Source organism: Echiichthys vipera (genome assembly GCF_963691815.1).
Source record: "Echiichthys vipera genome assembly, chromosome: 17".
Taxonomy (NCBI): domain Eukaryota; kingdom Metazoa; phylum Chordata; class Actinopteri; order Perciformes; family Trachinidae; genus Echiichthys; species Echiichthys vipera.
Genome location: NC_139842.1, coordinates 14,758,940 through 14,778,654, shown reverse-complemented (window position 1 = coordinate 14,778,654; position 19,715 = coordinate 14,758,940). Strand labels below are relative to the sequence as shown.

The following is a 19,715-nucleotide window of genomic DNA, read 5'->3' as shown; positions in this document are numbered from 1 at the left end:
CCTACCACAAGATCAAACTATGAAATAATTACATAGAAAATACTGCTTTGTTGAAAGTGATTGATTTTAAACTTTTTCAAAATTGTGATTTATGACAGAATCACCCTTTTGCAATTGTAAACAAAAAGATAATCCAAAACACTAATTGGAACTTGCTGTTCCTCAAATAAACTGACTTGATAGGCTATACGGACACTATGTACATATTCTGTATGAAAATCATTTTTCTGATTTAGCTTAGTTATATTTTTTAGACAAAAGGTCACTAGAATCAATAATGATCAGATAAGAAATTTATTTTTTTGTATATTATTCTGATAAATAAGCACTTTATTGATCCCAAATTGGAAAATTTCTTAAATCTAATTCATGTAATACAAATTATTAAGTGTTTCAAGTTATTTTCTTAATGTCTAAATGTATAACTTAATTATATTGTATATATAATATATACTTGTGGATTGAGTTACTCATCTGCCCTTTCAATGTGCCATTATTGTTCAATTATCAATTAGCAAATTACTTTCACAACTTTAATTCCTTTAATAGATTTCCATTCTTTGATGGCTTTATAAATTAGCAGGTCTTTTACTGTGTCTTAATTGCCTCCAGCCATCAGGAAGACTTACAAATAACTGATGTAGATAGATACAATCCTCAAAAAAGGAGCACACCGAGGGTTTGGAATACATTTGGAGAGGGTTGCTGGAAGCTGGCTGGTAATTGATCCCGTACTGTGACAGGATGAACACAACACTGCATTATTCAATTGCACCTGCCAGGCTCTTGAAACATTCACAATAACAGACAGGACCGTTAAAATACAGCGTCTGCTCCTCACCTACCAACAAGTTTGTTCCTCTGGTCCAGGCATGAGAGTGGCCCGAAGCTGTGAATACCTTCCTTGAGACTTGCATGTCAAAAAACCTTATTTTAAAAAATGTGACAAGCCTAATCCAGTGTGACATTGTGCATGGAGAAGAGACAGCTTACATATAACCCAGACATATTAGTCTTAACAAGTAAAAGTTTATTGGAATGATACATTTTGCAAAATATTACTTTATGTATATATTTTTTTTAACATACTCATTGTGTTCTAAGGGTATCTGTCAAGTTCTCCAGAGGGTAAGATAGTTAAGACTGTCAAAGGCAAGGATATACAGTATTGTTTCCCAAAAGGTACAATAGACTACACAATCACTGTACCCAGGTCATGAGGAAAAAGATTAATGTTCTGTTTTTGCTTTTTTTGCTTTTTTTGAAAATACAATTAGAAAATATGAACGCAAAACATCTCAGATGTAAAAAGTGTTATGTTTGAATGAAGAGTGTGTGGAGAAAAACTCAAAATGAGCACAGAGCAGTTGATAGTGTTCAGCTGATAGAAGAGAATAAGACAATTGACAAGAAGTTTTGTATGGGAAACAAACATAATCTTTAAAAAAGCACTGTGATGGCCTCAGTGTCTCGAGTGGATCCAATGGTGTTGCCTTTCACCCACCAACTCTGATTGAATAATTTTTCAGAACATAAAGAGACTACATGCTCTCCTCAAAGCATTACAGAATGTCTTAACAGTTTAAAATAATTAGCACAAATCAGTTAAATAGTAGATTTTATAAGGATGTGGCATGTGCTTCAGTATTTGCAAAAGACTGGACAAGTTGGTTGGTGATCCACTGCATTGTTCAATGTGATGCTCTAACAAATCAAAAGGTTAAACAAGCGATGAGACTGTCGGCTGTGGAAACAATGATTTCTTAAACATGTTTCAGGTCCAGGAGATGTCTTGCCGTTGGGTTGCTCTACCACATGCAAGAAAAACCAAGCTCAAACATGTATTATTAAAAAATACACATTGTGTTTCCAAACAGCATTGAACCATCTCCGCCACACAATTCAAGACATTCAAAAAGGTATCCTGTGTTGATCTAAATTACATTAAAGAGACAGCCAAAAATAATTACTCAAGTCTACTGAAATCATTTAGAGTTGAAAAACATTCTCAAAAATGTCATGTTACAAGACTTTATGACAAATCGATGCACATCTAACGATTCACAGAAGCTTTTCAGTGAGATGGACGAAGTCTAGCACCTAGGGCCTATGAGGGGGCGAAAGCGAACATCCTTCATCAAACCAAGTGTTCAGTCAACAAACCAGCAATAAGATTTGGTCTGCGATTGTCTTGCATCCACAGAAATAAACTTGGCAAAATGGGACAGCTTTAGGATAGGTTCCTTAGTTTAATTTGTTACATAGAAAGCTGGAAAAACGGAAACAAAACACTCCAAACTCAACAGTCCCAAAAAAAATTGGTTGGACTGCAAATCTATCTGAAGGTGTTACATGTACGGTATATACAAGAGAAATGGGGAAGGGGAAAAACACAATTATCAGCAAAATCACCGAAGAACTTTCTGACAGACTGAACTGGGTCTTGTTTCATCTTTCAAAATAGAGCAGCCAAGAGTCCATTTGAATAGTTAAGCATGTTATCCATGATCTCGTGTACCTCAGCACAAATAAAGCATAATGCTCTGCCATCTTTCTTTAAAAGTGATATTGTACAAAAATAACATGCACATTTTGTTGAAACGTTTTGCTACTTTTTTTGCGTATTAAAATCCACCACCGTCATAGTTACATACAGAAAACTTTGCATTGTTCTCAGTTTGCAAATTTGGCAGAATTTATATTTGTTTATTTATGAAATCTTAATTTCAGTTTCACAGCTATGAGGCAATGTTGAAAAAGATGGATATATATATATATACATATATATGTATGTGTGTATGTGTATATATATTTATATATATATATATGCACACACAATCTATCTCAATATACATGTATAAATGTACTATGAATTAAATAAACAATAATCAGGAGTGTGACCACAATGTTAGTTGCTGCTAAATCACAGCTTTTTAACCCCACCTTGAGCACTTAATAACACACAAGCACAGAGATTGACATACAAGGACAAAATGATCACCAATAGGATTCTTAAAATGCTCTAATAAATTCAGCTAAGAGAAAGACAGACTTAAATGCAAACCTCATGTTTATCATTTCTCACAGGTCCCCAAAATGAGTAAGACCTAGATGAAGTTTATCGTGATAAATCATTTTTCACTCTGGTCAAAGAGGTCACCACTGCTTCAACTGCAAACAGCGAGTGCATCCTCTACCCAATAATCATGCCACATTGAGCAGACAAAGGCAGGTGCAGAGAGTTTTCAAGCTTTAAACCAAACGGGCACAAGGGCTGATGCCACCATAGCCAAAGCTCTGCACCAATGCTTTCGACACAGTTTTCCAACCAGTTGGCATTATGATAGGCACATCTGTTGGACTTGGTATTGCTTGGACAGATTTAGGGTTGGAGAGATGGGGGGGGGGGGGGGGGGGGGGTGACAAGATACGACAATCACTCTTTGAGAAGCTTGTAGAAAGGGCTCATTCAAAAAAAAAAAAAAAGGAGCCTAGCAGATTCAGTACCTGGACAGAAAATCAATGCCTCAACCTGCAAAGACTGAAAACATGTCATTACACCATCAGAAAGATACGAGTATAGCTGGACAGTCAAAACCTATGCCTGTTCTCCTCGAGTCCCTGTCACAAACACAAGAGGGATAAATAAAATGAATAGGTAACAGCTGAGAAACAATCATAAAAGGCAACACTGCTGGTTCTGTTGGATCTTTCCTCACTTTGCCTACCTTTCCATTGGGGAGGGGGTTTACATTGTTGTCGTCATTACAAATAAGCAAGTTAGCAGTCCACCCTAGAGCTTCCTTCCTTCTGACCCCCTTTACCTTTCTAAATACCTGACTCTCTCCGCTACTCATGGTCGGAATCTAGAACTCAGCAAACTCCTTTGCACACTTCTCTGTGAAGGAGACTCTGATTTCCTCTTCCTCGTAGTCGTCAAAGTTGCTTGTGTCACCAGGGCCTTTGCACTTAGGAATAAAGGGAGCTTCCACCTGGAACACACAGGACAATCAAATCATCAGAATAATTCTGTGTTGTCTAACAGAGAGTGCCAAAGCCTTCGCAAGGTCCATAAAGTACTGAATGACATTGGAATTGGTCCCTGGAGATGAAGAGGTAATTAAAAATAGATTTATAGTTGTACATAGTAACTTAAACTGATTGAAAAAAAGCAAAAAAACAAGCATTTTAAAATGAATGCAGCAGCACAAAGCACTTTAAGACTACTATGCATGTTTGAATGTATCAAAGGTAATAACTAATTTCTCTAATAATCTCTAATTTCTCTCATTTGTGTCTGTTTTTAGGAGACGCACTGAGGGAAATGCCTATCAACTGTGTTGACATGGCAATAAAGTATTGAAACTTGAAAGAAACTTAAAATGGGAGTAAAATGAATTATGCAATCAAGAAATCATGCTTGAATACTTGGAAGTCACATTGCAGGACTCATGTGTTGTCATTTGCTTGCCCTAAAGGCAACTCATCCATTTCTAATTCAGCAGGTCATTTCCTAGATTTCCCAGAATTAACTTCAACAACTCCATGAAAAAAAGTTACTTATTTGGATTATGTGCAGGCAGACAATGCTATTGATATGATAACTATATTTTTCAAAAGTAATGATTTTTGTGTGTTTAATAAACAAAATAAAGACTGTGAGAACATGTAATTTAATGTGTTTATATTCTGCATTGTTGTTGTCAACATACAACCTTTGTTTGTACAGTCAGCACTCATTACATGCCTGACTGCTCTGGTAGGGGGGATCCCTCTCTGTGCAGCATTTTCCCAGCTTTTCTGATGAGTTCAAGGTTAGGAAAGGGTCATTTCAATGGGTTCCTTATTTATTATGTGAACTTTGTGGTACCCTTTGACAATTGTGATTAATACCTACTGAATCCAAGGGCTTTTATGTTAAGGTAAAGCTGGAACACATGTTTTGTGTTTTAGAGAATTTCCAGCGTAATGTCATCTGTGCAGAGGAAGGCACAGATGGTGTGAATTACTAAAGACACTTTCACTGACCGAAGACTCATTAAAGCTGTCTTTGTCTGCATTACTACATCAAAATGGGGGTTGGGCTCTGTTTGCACACATTACTGCTGTATAAAGGCTGGACCCCTCACCTTCCTCTGGTAGATGGCAATCCAATCAGTGGTGGCAAACCACTTGTGGCCCTTGATATCGTTGACTCCATTCCTGAGGTTGCCAAAGCGCTTGGTCAGGTCCACCTGCAGCAAATTTCTCAACAGATCCTTCAAGTCTGAGCTGAAGTGGGAGGGAAAGCGAACCTGCAAACAGTGAAAGCAGTGTGAGCGTGTGTTCTCATGCCCAGAGTTTCATACCGTGTGCTATTGTTTTTAAATATACTGCAGGACTCTGACTGGTACTGGTTAAAATGACATTGTGTCCACTAATGTTGAAGTAGTTTTTTCTTTTCTAACAATGTTTGCGTTACGACCCTGCACAAAAGCCTGACTAACGTTAACTATGATGCCATGTTCAAAGTCACTACACTTTTGTGTAGTTCCACTTATGAGGGCCTACTCGCACTGTCAATTCATACCATGCCCAAGCACGCTTCATGGCTAAAGTCTAGTTCTTTGACCAGGGTGAGTAAAACTGTTCCATGCCCAGGCATGGCACGCTTGCCGGCTGCGGCCTGGTTGAGAGAGGTGGGCTTTAGTAAAGCATGTACGAGCACAGGCATAATAATTGCCAGTGGTCCTGATGTCTATCTATAGACGACTGTTCCCCGCGATGTGGACTGATGCAGAGGTGGAACTTTTACTGTCGTTTGGTCAGATGAAATAATTAAAAACAGTCAGACAAAACTTAATATCCGAGGGGTGATGATGTATAAGCAAGAGGCAATCGAGCCGTGGTCCGGATCATTACAAGTATTAGTAGTAGTGTGCAAGCCGAGCCTGGGCTGCGGGGGAGGGGTGACAATCACACTCAAGCACGGCACGGGTCATCTGGGCCAAGTGTTAACGCGCCCTAAGTTATGCTATGAATCCTGTCTCCCTTTTTATACCATTGATTGTGGTCACATGACAACTGAATCGCTGGAGTTATGAATGGCGTCTGGCAGGTGTATGTACTTGATAAACTGTGAAACAATTCTGTGACTATATGCCTTTGTACTTGTGCTGTGAGATCACCAGGATACATGCTACAAGTTGGTTATTTCTATGACAGCTTTTGTAAATAAAAAAATGTGATCCACTGCACATTTATGAATGAAATTCTACCGTTTCATTGGGCCTTCACCCAACATTGAAAGTAATGACTTCATCATAAATGCAGAGAACTTCATGGTACCAAGTTGTGTATCCTTACTGGAAATGTTATCCTCAGAAAAACACAAACATTAATCTGTATTGAAAGTACAAAAAAATCTATTGTTTCTTAAGCAGAATCCACATAATACATGAAGCAAAAGTTCCATTACTGGACAATTAACCTTTAAATTTGAATCCTTACACTTAAGCTGGGAATGTTTCACACAGCCAACACAATCCTTTTCATGTAATTACAACAATACCATTAACTTTTTTCCGCACCTGGGGAAAACCGTACTGGTATAAATTATGAACTTTGTAAACTGCCGCCTCTTTTGAGGAAAAGTGCAGAATTGTGCCTGTGTTCTGTTGTGACAATCAAACTGCATAAAACAATAAAAAAGGGATAATTTACATAGGCATCTCTAAACTCACCTTCCCTGATACAATCTTCTCGTAAATCTGAATAGGCTGGTCAGCAAAGAAGGGGGGGTACCCAGCAGCCATCTCATATATCAGCACTCCCAGAGCCCACCAGTCTACTGCTTTATTGTAACCCTTGAAAACACAGGAAATAAAGGGCGGTCAGATATGTCCTCAAACAAAAACTCCCACACATAAGAGAGTTAACAACAGACAATATGCATTAAGTTGATCTTTGGCAACGATGAAAATTGTTTGCTAAATGAAGTCCCATGTCGAGGAATCCCCTTCCCTTGTAACATAAAGACTGGGCCGATCACTGTTGGCCAAACTGAGCACTTACCTTACTGAGGATGATCTCTGGTGCCAGGTACTCTGGGGTCCCGCAAAGTGTCCAGGTCCGGCCCTTCACCCTTTTCGCGAATCCAAAATCTGTTACCTAGGGAACAACAGAGTACAGCTCTGAGCACTGACCGCACACTGCAAGAGCACAGAGACCAATCAGACATACTTGTTGTTGATGATCAATCAAAAAAATATGCATCCATACCTGTATGTAACCTTGCTGGTCGATGAGCAGGTTCTCTGGCTTTAGATCTCGGTAGATGAGATCCAGTGAGTGAAGGTATTCAAAGGTCAGTACAATCTGGGCTGCGTAGAAGCGGGCGTGTGGTTCACTACAAAACACACCAGGCGCATTATTTACAGTCAACCAGTGATGAATGGGTATAGTAAGGAGTCACCTAAAAGTCAACCAACCTGAATCTACCGATTCTCCTTAAGTGTGAGAACATTTCGCCGCCGGGTACATACTCCATTATCATATACAGATTACTGTTGTCCTGAAGAGAAATGGGAAAAGTCTTACTTTAACAACAAAGCACACAAAATATCCTTCGGTGAACACACTTAGAAGATAACCAGATGTAGCGATTTAATGCATACCTTAAAAGAGTGCTCCAGTCGCACCAGAAAGGGAAAGCTGACTGCTTGCAGGATACGTTTCTCATTCAGTGTGTGTTCTATCTGCTTCAGCTTCACTACCTACAACAGGTGGGATCAGGGTGGCGGCAAAATAGGGTGTCAAAATGGCACGTAATACATTATAGAAACAAAAAAAAAACAGGATCACTACTTGTGCCAGTAGTCTTTTACGTTTTGTTATGGCTCTGTATTAGCAAACTAGCATTTGAGCATGGATTTAATCAAAATCACATGTGATCCGTAACATCAGCATGATGTCTTTCAGTGCAAGACACTGGAGAATAGGTACATGACTTTGTTTACCCAATGATATTTGAACTTTTACAACAAAGTGATTTTTATGCCCTTCTAAGATAAGAAGATGTACTCTTAGCGCTACAAAAATGGATTTTGTCACAGTCGCTTCTCCTTTCTCCATGGAGATTGCAGATTAGAGATAACTGGGAAATTGAACTGGGAATGGCTGACAAGTTGTAAGACCAGAAGTGCTGAAATTAAACACTCATTAAGACTTTGTATAATTTCTAATACAATATCTATAAAAATGACATTAATTTCATGTCACAAATACAAGCTGGAGCTCTTAAGTAAAGCATTTACATTTATATTTTCAGTGCTATTTCCCTTTAAAATCATGCCTTATAAAGTACTGTACCTTCTGTTTGTCAAGTATTTTCATCGCAAAATGCTGGCCCGACTCTTTGTGTTTAACCAGCATGACTCGGCCAAACGAACCAGTGCCTAAGGTCTTTAAACGCTCAAAGTGGTCCAGTGCCGCAGTTTGCTGAGGGGAAGAAGAGGGTGTCAGTAAGAGGAAAGGGTAAATAACAACTTGCCATCAACATACCATGAAAAGCCTCACTTAAGTCCACTGTTTGTCCTAAAATATATCTCCACTTTAATGTGCTGTCACATCAATAACAAGTATTTATTAAAGAATTCCTGTTGTTCTAATGCAAATTAGATATGTTGTCAATGTATTTATTGAGTCTACAATAGAGGTGCTCATGCAAACAGTGTATATGTATACTGAATGTATTTCACAGTCCAGCAGAGGGTGCACTGGCCCTCTAAAATAAATAGGACTTCATTTGTTCATGGGCGGGACTATTTCCACGCCTGACAGAGTGGACAAGTATGTGAAAACAGTTGAATTAAGGTTTATTAGAAAATGCATGATCACATTCACGTGTCTCAACACATAGATATCAAAACCATATAAGTACAATAAGTCTGCAAGATAATAAGAGTGACAGAATGATAAAACAATGACAATAAATGATGATTAAACAGAAAAAAAAGATAAAACAGTCTTTAACTCTCTCACCTGTGCTGGATTCTCCCATTTCTTCAGGAAATCTTCTTTGGCTTTGGCAAGAAACTCCTTCACTGTAATTAGAACAAAGTGCATATTCATAAGAAGAACTGAGTCCAGACTTAGAGGATTTTGTATAATAGGTCACCACAACTAATCACCAAGACCCAGAGAATACCACAATATCGTTGTTTTACAATAAGCCCTGGTGGGATACTCCAGCAACCGAGCATGTTACGTGTGATGTGCTTATGTGAACATGAACATAAATACTGTCGGTGTGATCAGCTGATGACAGCCTGCTCAGCTTCTTAGCTCAGACTCGCTGCTTTACCATACCACAAACATACCACAAGATAAATAATAAGTAACACCTGGCTGAATGTTTGAATTAAACTAATGCTAACATGAATCTAAACACTGATACTGCACAAATAATGCATCAAATTATCAACAGAGTAGAGCAAATCATGACAAATTGATTTCAGGCAAGTATAAAAAATTAGAAAAACAATGATTGATTTGTTAGGTGTTACTATACCACAGATAAATGATCCCAGACACAGAGAATTGCTTTTAGAAGTTACATAATAACGATGGTTAGATGTTCCCTTTATTAAAACAGGGTGTGACAGTTAATTATAGGTTAGATACACATACAACTGCCAGGGAGTCAATTTCCTTTCAAAAACTACATTGATTGAAAACAAAAGAACATTCCAAGCCAACTTGAAAAGTACTGATCAGGGGAAGGGTACAAAAAACTAACTCCAAGGCACTGCATATCCCTTAGATTATAGTGAGGCCGACATGACATAACTTTAAATCTTTCTAGTGAAGTCTACCCTAAAAAAAAGCCTGTGCAAGACATGGATTTGTAATGGAGGCCACCGTGAGGTTCATAAAAACGGAAGAATCTACAGGGTTCCACGGCTGAGACATTATGTGTCACAGCTTCATGGGAGAGTGGCAAAGAGAAAGCCATGTGTGTGACATCTCAGCTAGTGTGTGCCAGAAGACATGTGAGAGACTCTGAAATAAAGTGGGAAAAGGTTCTATGGTCTAATTTTGCTAAATGTGGCATTTTTAACCATCACACTAAACGCTAAAAATAAAATGAATGGAGCCAAATACAACAAAATCCTTCTGGAGACTGTCTATTCTCCAGCAATACAGCACCCTTCAAGTTGAGACCTTAATGGGACCTTTAAGTCAGTAATGAAGTCAATAATACATAGATCTCAAATAATGAAGTGATCTATGCCAAGAGTGTAGTTTAACACTGGGCTACAATGACTTCCGAAAAAACCTACACCTGGTTACTGTGAACACAATTTATGACATGACAATACACATAAGTACACATGCAATACACACTGGGCCTACATGCACATACACACCACTATACCAACAGACGTGCCTGTGGACAGAGTTTGACAGCTTGGCACCCACACTGTCATATGCAGCCATTCATTTTTCTTGCACTTATCTTTATGGGGCTAATCACAAGGCTCAGTGGGAACGTCTAGATAACCAGTCCTTTCTCATTCCTCCTTCCTATCTGTGTACTAGTTTGGAGGACACTAGCTACCCCTGCAGATGAGTGAGGACAGCTTTTGCTGTTAGCCCGGGCTGTAGACAAAAGTTTGAATTTGTTGTCTTTAATTAAATAATGTTAATATAAAGCAGAGCATAAAAACTATTTATAAATATATGTTGGAGTTCAAAGTAGAGATAATGGATAATAACATAAAAAAGCTTATCTATACTAATCTATGAACAAATAAAAAAGCAAACCATGTTGAGCTATTCAGGATCTTGTGAAATGTATATTTGTCTAGGTAATCGATGCAAAGCAAAAGCCAAGGTCACAGTTTAAATAAAGCCAGTCAGCCTTTCAATAGTGAAACTGCAGAGTAATGCAATAGCAAACTTCACAAGTCACAGTCATGGGTATTAATATTTAAACTAATGGGCTTTTAAATGTTTAAATTAGAACATTTTGATAAATATTATGAAAATGTCACAAACAAATAGCAACATAGACATTTCTCATGAAAACTTGTACAAAGACACTTAAACTACTCAAAGGCTCAATCCTCAACTAGCTAATGTGATTTCCTGCAAACTCTCCAAAGACCAGCAGTTCCAACAATAGGATGGGAGAAAGCCAGCAAGCACGGCAAAGACCAAAGTTCGCATAAACATGTCGAGAGCGCCGTTGCTCCCACAGAGAGCGCTGGAGGCAAACTGGTAAACAGGGAGAAAACATTTCCCGTGAAAGTTGCTCAACTCCCACTTCCAAGCAGAAAGAGCCGCAAATGGGGCCATTACTGTCATAACTTTGAGCAGCTCTGAGGAAAAAAAACGTGGGTTCTGCTGCACAAGTAGCTGGGAGCTAAATGGCCAAATCAACAGCTGTCTTTGAGGAATGCTTAACAGTCTGTTGTGCGGCTTGGCTGCCGATACTACCACGGTAATTGCAGGTGATCAAATCTCCTGTAACCCCAAATTCCTTACCATCTGGGATGACTATGGGTACCTCTGGTGCTGCATCTGCCAAGCGCGACCCTGATTCATTTGAGCGCGAGGATGACTCCCTCTTTCCTGCATGCCTTCTGGAGCTCTTCCTGTCACACATTAGCCCTGCAAAGTCTCCCCGCTCTTCTTCCTCTGCCTCTTCCTCACAGTCACTGAGTCATGACCTATCCTTCCGGTCTGAGAGCACTGTGGTCGGATCAGCAGCCCCACTCAGCCACAGAATCCCGTCAAGTGTCCTTGTCAGCAGGGTGTCTTCAGTCTTTCCTGTGACTATCACTTTGCTGGGGACCAAGTTCAGAGTGAGTAGCATCCACATCCAGTGTGCCGTCAAACATAGCATGGAGACCAGCACTGCTCCCGTTGAGCTCGCACAGATCAATTGGACCCTTGCTTTGGTTTGTATCAATATTTATTCTGTACACAAAGTACTGTGTGTCATTCCCTCCCATGTCAAACATGCGCGCGCGCACGCACGCACGCACACACACACACACACACACACACACACACACACACACACACACACACACACACACACACACACACACACACACACACACACACACACACACACACACACACACACACACACACACACACACACACACACACACACACACACACACACACACACACACACACACACACACACACACACACACACACACACACACACACACACACACACACACACACACACACACACACACACACACACACACACACACACACACACACACACACACACACACACACACACACACACACACACACACACAGGCTATATATTGATCTAAACAGGAGCATAATCACCAGGAGGAGGGGCATAAAACACTAGCTGGTTTATTTATCCAATACAGAGTAGTCCTATGGAAAACTAGGCCTAAGTGAAGCCCCTTGAGATGAACTACACATAGAAGAGTCTAGAAACTTTGCCTAATTAGCAGAACCAATCAGATGTCACATCTGCATGATGAAATATGAGAGACTGGATGTTTTCAAAGCCATGAAAATGTCTCTCTCAGGAGACACTAGCAAATTAGGAATGCACAAACCACAGTGAAACTTTTTCTCCCTGCCCAAAAGCACAAGAGAGTCTATGTAGTGCCAGTGCTGAATCGATCCTCCAAAAATCAATCGTACATTTCTCCCCTGGGCCTCACTGGCCCATTCTGACGCATGAACAGAGGGGTTACATTGGGGCGAGCTGACCGGCATTTAACCGTGAAGCGCGCCAAATCAGGTCCCAGGCTAAGCAAGCCTTGTTCAGATAGCATCCATCCCCATGTGGTGCATAAGAAATCACTCAGGCAAACGAGTGCATGCAAACAAGGATGGTGTTTTATTTATCGGTGGGCTGATATTATCATTATCTCAGACATAGTTATTGGCAAATATTTTCTGACATGCGGCGATATGAACACTCATTTTTACAAAACATAATGCATAGAAAGCTGATTGGTTAAGTTAAACATTAATTCATGTCATTACAATGTTTGCCCAGTAGAACACACAATACTGTTATTCTAGGCAAAATCTCCCTAAGATTGTCTTTTAACACAGCATCCAGAGACTAACGAATGAGTAAAACGCAACTGGAGTTGAACACTTTGAACTAATGGTTAAAACTAGAAACCAGACAATTGAAAGCATAAGCCACCATGTTCTGAAATTGACAATAAGAAAATATAGTATATGTCAGCTAATATAGGATATTTTTTTACTCCCTATGAGCCATAAAAATCCAAAGGTGTCTAAAGGTGAGAAATCAATTGTAGTCATCAGCTCAATACTGGCAGTGGATGTTTTACTGTGACGGATGAGCAAGCAGTCACTGTCAAAACCACTAATGTGAAGTTACTTTACATCCTACCATGATAAGGTAATTGGCTAGTTATATCAGTGATTCCTAACCTGGGTGATTGGAAAGATTGTTGAGCAACTTGAGTAATTTAAACCTGAACATTACGAGTTGCAATTACATTAGAGTGTGTGAAAACTTTTTAGTAGAATATTGAATTCCATTTATGGAATAAATAGGAGTTAAAAAATGTAGCATCCCTCAAAGTAATAAGTGTAGAACAATAGCTGACCAAACCAACATAAATATTGATAATTCAAAAAACTATAATATCCACTTTTATATATTGAATGGTGTTATACATTTGGAACAAACATTGGGAAACAATGAAGGGGTGCGTGAGTTCATATGGCTGGGCCGTGGGGTACCTCAGACCAAAAAGGTTGGGAGCCACTGAGTTGGATTACGGACCAATCCAGGGGCAGAGGATCTGGCAAATTAAATTGATGGTTACATCGCTCTTTCATGTTCCCATTCACATGCATGGGAAGGACAGGTAATGTGCATGCACTCATCTGTCTCATTGGGCCTCATGTAAGAAGCTATCAACCAACAATGTCCTCTTATAGTTGTTCATATCCACAATCTGTTGTGTTCAAAACAGAGCCCTGTTAAAGAAAACAGTTTGTTTTACAGAAATGCACGTTTTTAATTATTATACATTATTATATTTGTATATTAGATTATGTGTGCGTTTTACTCATATACATATTTGATTTTGCTGTGACACCATTAATGACTCTCTGGAAAATCATGTTTACGTTGAAGTTTACGTTAATTCAACACACTGTTTTCACAGTGTGAAAAGCTGTAGTCGTTGTTCAACAGCCAGTTTTTTTTGTGGCATATTTCCAATTCTCGAGCATGTGCCAGAGTATTTGTATATGGCACCTGCCCTTGTATAGTGTTTAGGGGGGCGTTACATGCTTACGTTCAATGCTAATAAACAAATATGATCAAGTAGGATTCATGATTCAGCAAACCTGAGTAAGAGCAGATGTGGATGGTAAAGGACGTTTTGTGCATCTGAAAGTTGATTTCTTGTTTTTTCTCTTAACAGAAATTTAAAATTAATTGAAGAGAATATTGCTGCATGAGGCCCATTGTGTACTGTAACCCCCAGAGAAGCCTCGTCACACAGCCTGTAATCGGTGGAAACTTGCACCGTTTTCCCACCTTGCCGAGAGGGTTTAGAATTTGAGTGTACAGCCTATTATTTTGTTGTTACGTTATCTTCACAAATCCAGTTGGTTCTTTTTCAACTTACTGCCAATAAGTTTCAATGGCGGATGGCTAAAAGCTTACCAGCTACTGGTAGCTAACAAACACTTTGTATCTACGCTGTTATGTTGTTTCAGTGTCGGATAGAACAGGTATTTCTTGAGGGGGGGTCTTCTGGGAGCCCCAATTTCTGTTGCATGACATTATAATAAGCTATAGCCTTATTTGTTACAGAGAACGGGTGATTTCAGTATCACTACCTGTCGATGCCACAACAGCTTTACAAAACCAACAGACACAAGGATTACCATTACGCCTGTTTGTTACTGTGAGAAGAACCCAACAGGAAACTATGGTTTCATTTATGTCCTTTGAACTCCTGAGTTTTGCTTTGCTTTTCTGATGGATTTTGCATCTGAGGATCGTTCCCTGGCAGTGTGTCAACTTGCCAACTCAATACTGTAAGCTTATCTGAGGAGGCTGATTGGCATTTCAACAGTTCGGTCCACTGGTAATCAGTATGAGATTATAACAAAGCCCCTTTAACTGCAGAAAGGAAGTGATGAGCGATCCAGACAAAAACCTGCCCGTATTACACAAACAAGCTGCATGCAGTGCAGGGGCAGGACATGAACCACAGAGATATTTATAGATACAGGGAGTTGCACTTTGACAGGGTGCCACCTTAATATATGAGGTTCAATAAAATAATTTAAAAAAAGATTGAATACAGCAATCCCCGTATGTCATATCATGGCACCATAGCATGGCGTTTAAGAAATGTGTGAAAATATTTCCAAGGTATCAAACACTCATAATCAGGCAGACTTCCAAGAGCCCTACGGGTGAAAAGGACAGTGACATAAAAGCTTTATCAAAAAATACCGTACGTGTGTTTGGATAGGCTCACTATTACACTGTGTAACAGTTTAAGGCTGATAGTGTTATAGTGTGCAGAACAGCGCCTGACAGACACTTCCACAGCAACTGAGCCATGTCTTCCTTTGAACTGTAACTGGAAAACAATAGGCACCGGAGCAGAGACAAACAGGCTACTCTGTGTGTCTATTTGTTTTCAAGATCACTCCACCAATGCCAACAGTCACCAGACAAAATCACCAGGTCATGATATGAATCTAAAAACAAACATCAAGAATAAAACAGCTTGATCATCTTAAACAAGTTTTGAGGCCAGCCTGTGAGTGGCTAAGATAGCAGCTCCATCGCAAACCCATGCTCCTGTCCGGCTCCAGAATGAAAACTCACTGCAGCAGCAAGCCTCTAGCTCCTCCTGTGGTTGGTCATGTCTGCCTTCTCCACTGCCTGTGTCCCCTAGACAAGGCCCAGTCCGGTGAAACAGCCTTCCTGCCAGCCTGTGAATAACAGACATCCTACAAGGCAGGAGGAAGCCAGCCGATAGTCAGTGCAGAGTCTCAAAACTGCAGTATGTCCGGAAGTTCTAACAAGTGTGAAATCCACAATATGTGATACCAACAGCGCCTTGAGCGCCAAAACTTCCAAGCTATTCTGGCTAGCTGTGTTAAGTTGATAGAGCAGTAGAGGCGATGACCAACTGTGAAAAACCCTGGGCTGGACCTTCCTCGCTCCTTCACTTCCTGCTTTAGTTCACAGAGTGTCTATCCGCCCCGTTTCCTCCTGTTGGCCTGAAATAAGCTTTGTATTCTAGTGCAGTGCCTCTGTTCTTGTCTTCTCCAGCCTGGAAACTTCTGCGGAAAGACACCATGCGCACCAGAGCAAGCCCTCAACTAGGGAGGCAACTAACAATTATTCTCATTAGCGATTAATCTGTTGATAATTTTCTTGATTAGTTGTTACGTCTATAAGTCAAATACTATTTCCCAAAGCAAAAAGGTGATGTCCTCAATGTCTTGTTTTGTCCACAAATCAAAGATAGTCCGTTCACTGTCATAAAAGAATAAATAAACCAGAAAGTATTCCCATTTAATAAGCTGGAACTTGAGAATTTTGACTTTTCTCAATAAAACATAACTAATGTCTAATCGATTATTAAAATAATTGGCAACTAATCGACCAAATGTTGCAGCTCTATTCTCAAAACACCCTTTCCATTTTTCTGTAGAAACCAAAACAGGCTTTCATGCAGTCCTTCATTTCTCGTACCTGTTGAAAATGTGACCCTGCTGGGTGTGGGCTCTGTACCCCTGGTCTGCACCTGTCTCTAGGGAACAGGATGGACACTCAGGGATCAGGTTGATAAGGATGTGAAGAATGACACGTGAACAAAATCTCCTTCCTCTGTCTTCTGACCTTCTAATCCCTTAATTTACATTACTTCTTGAGCATTAAAAGACAAACCTCTGTGCTACAAATACCTGAAAGTCAAAGGCCTTGTCAGGGATTACAAGAGCTAGGTTAACGTTGCAGAGGGACTGGAGGCCGTTCTTCACACATACTCTCTACCAGCAACAAGGAGCTGACACTCATTTTGCAGATACCTACTCAGACTTTGCACACTTGAGTGTTATTTATGATGCCATGGATAAAATGATAAAATTGTGTCCTCCCAAGCCTAGTCTAAGGCCAGTGATCCTTACTGGGAAAAGGATTGAGTTAATAAGCATTTAATTAAGAAATGGGATTACCATTTCCCCTGATTTAGCCTAGTAGTTGTAGCCTTAGATGAGCATACTGTAGATGAGGATCTTTTACGTTTAACTTATACAAATGTCCCCTTTTTATTTTTTTGTTATAGTAATAAAAAACAATGTGATGTTCAAGAGGCTCATCAACAAAATAAAGAGTAGCAACAGCCTACAAAACAATTGACATACGCCTGGCACCTCTTCTTCTCTGCCTTGCACACAAATACACAGTGAGACATACAAGTGCCCTTGTTCTAAATGCTGCTCATCACATGATGTTCAAGAGACTCCTCAACTCCCAAGTTTCTGCCTGAAGAGGATCACCCTCATGCATCATATGACCCTGTCCTGATGGCTTTTTTCCTTCTCAGATAACCAACCGACTCCCCTCTACTCACTTACTGTCAAAAGCAGCCGTAGAACTCAATGCTCAGGTGCACACTGCTTTAAGATTCAACCCATCACTTGGATAAACATCCCGAAATATGTGCATCTCAGGTCTTGCTTCTAATCTCTGCATTTCTTAAAACAATTTTTTCTTTTTTGCAGACAGAGAAATATTTCGCCATGAAATAATTATTCAAAGTACACGAGAAACACCACACCAGGTTTGAGGTTTTGTTATTGCAGCCTTTCAAAAACCTTATGACAGGAGGGGGGGGGGGGGGACAACGAACCACGAAGAAACCTATGACTGTTGTTTAGGGCTAGTTGTTGTCATCCTCGCAGGTTTCACCTGGGGCGTTTTAATCACGAGCTTTCCCACAGAATCAGCGAAGAGAATTAATAGAAATCATCTGCTGTTCAGTTCAAAGATCGCAATGGTCTTACAATATATAACAGCTTGTTGTATATGTGGATATGAATGGTGTCTTTCATGGGGTTTCATATAAAGTTGACAAGCCAGGAAAGTTGAGCATATTTCTGCTCGATCACTTGTCCAGATTAGAAAAGCAATGTAATGGTGTCAATGAGGAGGGTCTCTGGGCCTTGATGCACTATTATGTGATAGTTTTGGTACCATTATGGGGAAAACAGGAACTAACAATTCAGCAAAAACGGTCCAACAACGACAGGCTGCATGATAACAGCTGACTGCTGCAGATATACGGGTACAGGGGTACTCACCGCTCTCCATCTCATTACCCTTCTTTGCGGTGGGCGTGTTGCCCATGGTGGCAGGCTGATGGTGGAGTCCCTGGGCTCGGACTGACTTTTCCTTTACAAGTCGTTGAGCGATACTACACCCGCTAACGCAGTTCGCTGGGGCTCAATGACGCTGGCAGCTAGCTACTAGCTAACAGCTATCATTATTGACAACCGTGTATAAATATATTTCCTCCCAGTATCTCTCCTTTGGGAGTTCAGAACAACCCCAACCAAGAGAGTATATATCCAAGTCGGTGGCTAATACTAACGCTTCAGGTTAGCTGGGCTGAGCTAACATTAGCAGAAATGTTAGCTTTGTGGTGTTAGCTCGTCAATTTCCAAGCGAGCATCGGCAAATCAAGATGTCACTCTGCTGCCCTTTATTTCCACAGACTGCTTGGTTTATCCAAAATCCAGTCCGGACCAGTTCACAGGTCGTCGAAAGCGGCTTTCCTTCTATCTAACGTTAGCGTTAGCCTTTAGCGTCCCTCGCAGTCCTTATCCTGGCCTGAATTAACCAGGTGCGATATCTGTGTCGGCAGGCCTTTTCAGTTGAGATTTGGATAACAAAAGTGGTCTCCAGGTTATTCGGCTTTTTCCGCGGTGGGTTATTTCAAATGGATCTCTCCCCCGTTCGTTACTAAAGCAGGCATCAAATGCAATGGTTTCCTGGGACCGACCATCTGATAGTCGATTCCTAAGATCAACAGACCCCTTCCATTAATCTTCAGACCGCAAGGGAAACTCCAGTCATCCATCCACCTGGTCCCGCCCCCGACTGTCTCTGATTGGCTACATAAATCGCAATTCGAGTGCTGATTGGATGAGCAGCGATACATCCAATCATTGCACTGATGCGATTCGCCTGTCAAATGGTTTTGTCCCGCCTTCAGGACCTACTAACAGCCAATACGCCCATAACTCTTAACTGTTTTTTTCTTCTTCTTTTTGCATTAAATTATCAGCTGTTTGTATTCGTCAGCCGGAATTTCGCGCAGGGCACAATTCAAAAACTGTCACGTCTTGCAATCATAAATCCTGTTTGCAGGGCAGTATATTCCAAAGCCTATTCTGTAGCCTAGCCATCCCTTTTACCCGACCGATCTGTGATTGGGTGGGACGTTAACACAGGCTATTTTTAGCAACAAGTAACAATATAAGAGTATACTCAGTGATATTTGTGTTAGACTTGGCACTCTGTTGTGTTTAACCATATGAAAAATTATTGTGTGGTAGTTAATTAACAAGAAAAAGCAAAAACATCTGTTTTCATTGCATTTAAAAGGTTTATATTCCTTATGTTATCAAAA

At 40.2% G+C, this 19,715-nt stretch overlaps 1 protein-coding gene across 2 annotated transcripts; it reads right to left on the bottom strand.

Moving 5' to 3' along the window:
- Nucleotides 1-1,100: 1,100 nt before the first annotated feature.
- On the bottom strand, nt 1,101-19,128 carry prkacaa (protein kinase, cAMP-dependent, catalytic, alpha-a; the record flags this gene model as incomplete). Of its 2 annotated transcripts, none has more annotated exons than XM_083931359.1 (10): nt 1,101-3,992; nt 5,130-5,294; nt 6,723-6,845; nt 7,054-7,149; nt 7,261-7,387; nt 7,470-7,552; nt 7,656-7,754; nt 8,350-8,478; nt 9,022-9,083; nt 18,385-19,128. In XM_083931359.1, the coding sequence occupies 10 exons, from the start codon at nt 18,428-18,430 to the stop codon at nt 3,867-3,869; spliced, it is 1,056 nt and encodes a 351-aa protein (XP_083787485.1). In that variant the 3' UTR covers nt 1,101-3,866. The 2 variants fall into 2 exon arrangements, with proteins under 2 accessions (XP_083787485.1, XP_083787484.1); XM_083931358.1 differs by lacking the exon at nt 18,385-19,128 and adding an exon at nt 15,899-16,022.
- Between the last annotated feature and the right edge of the window lie 587 nt (nt 19,129-19,715).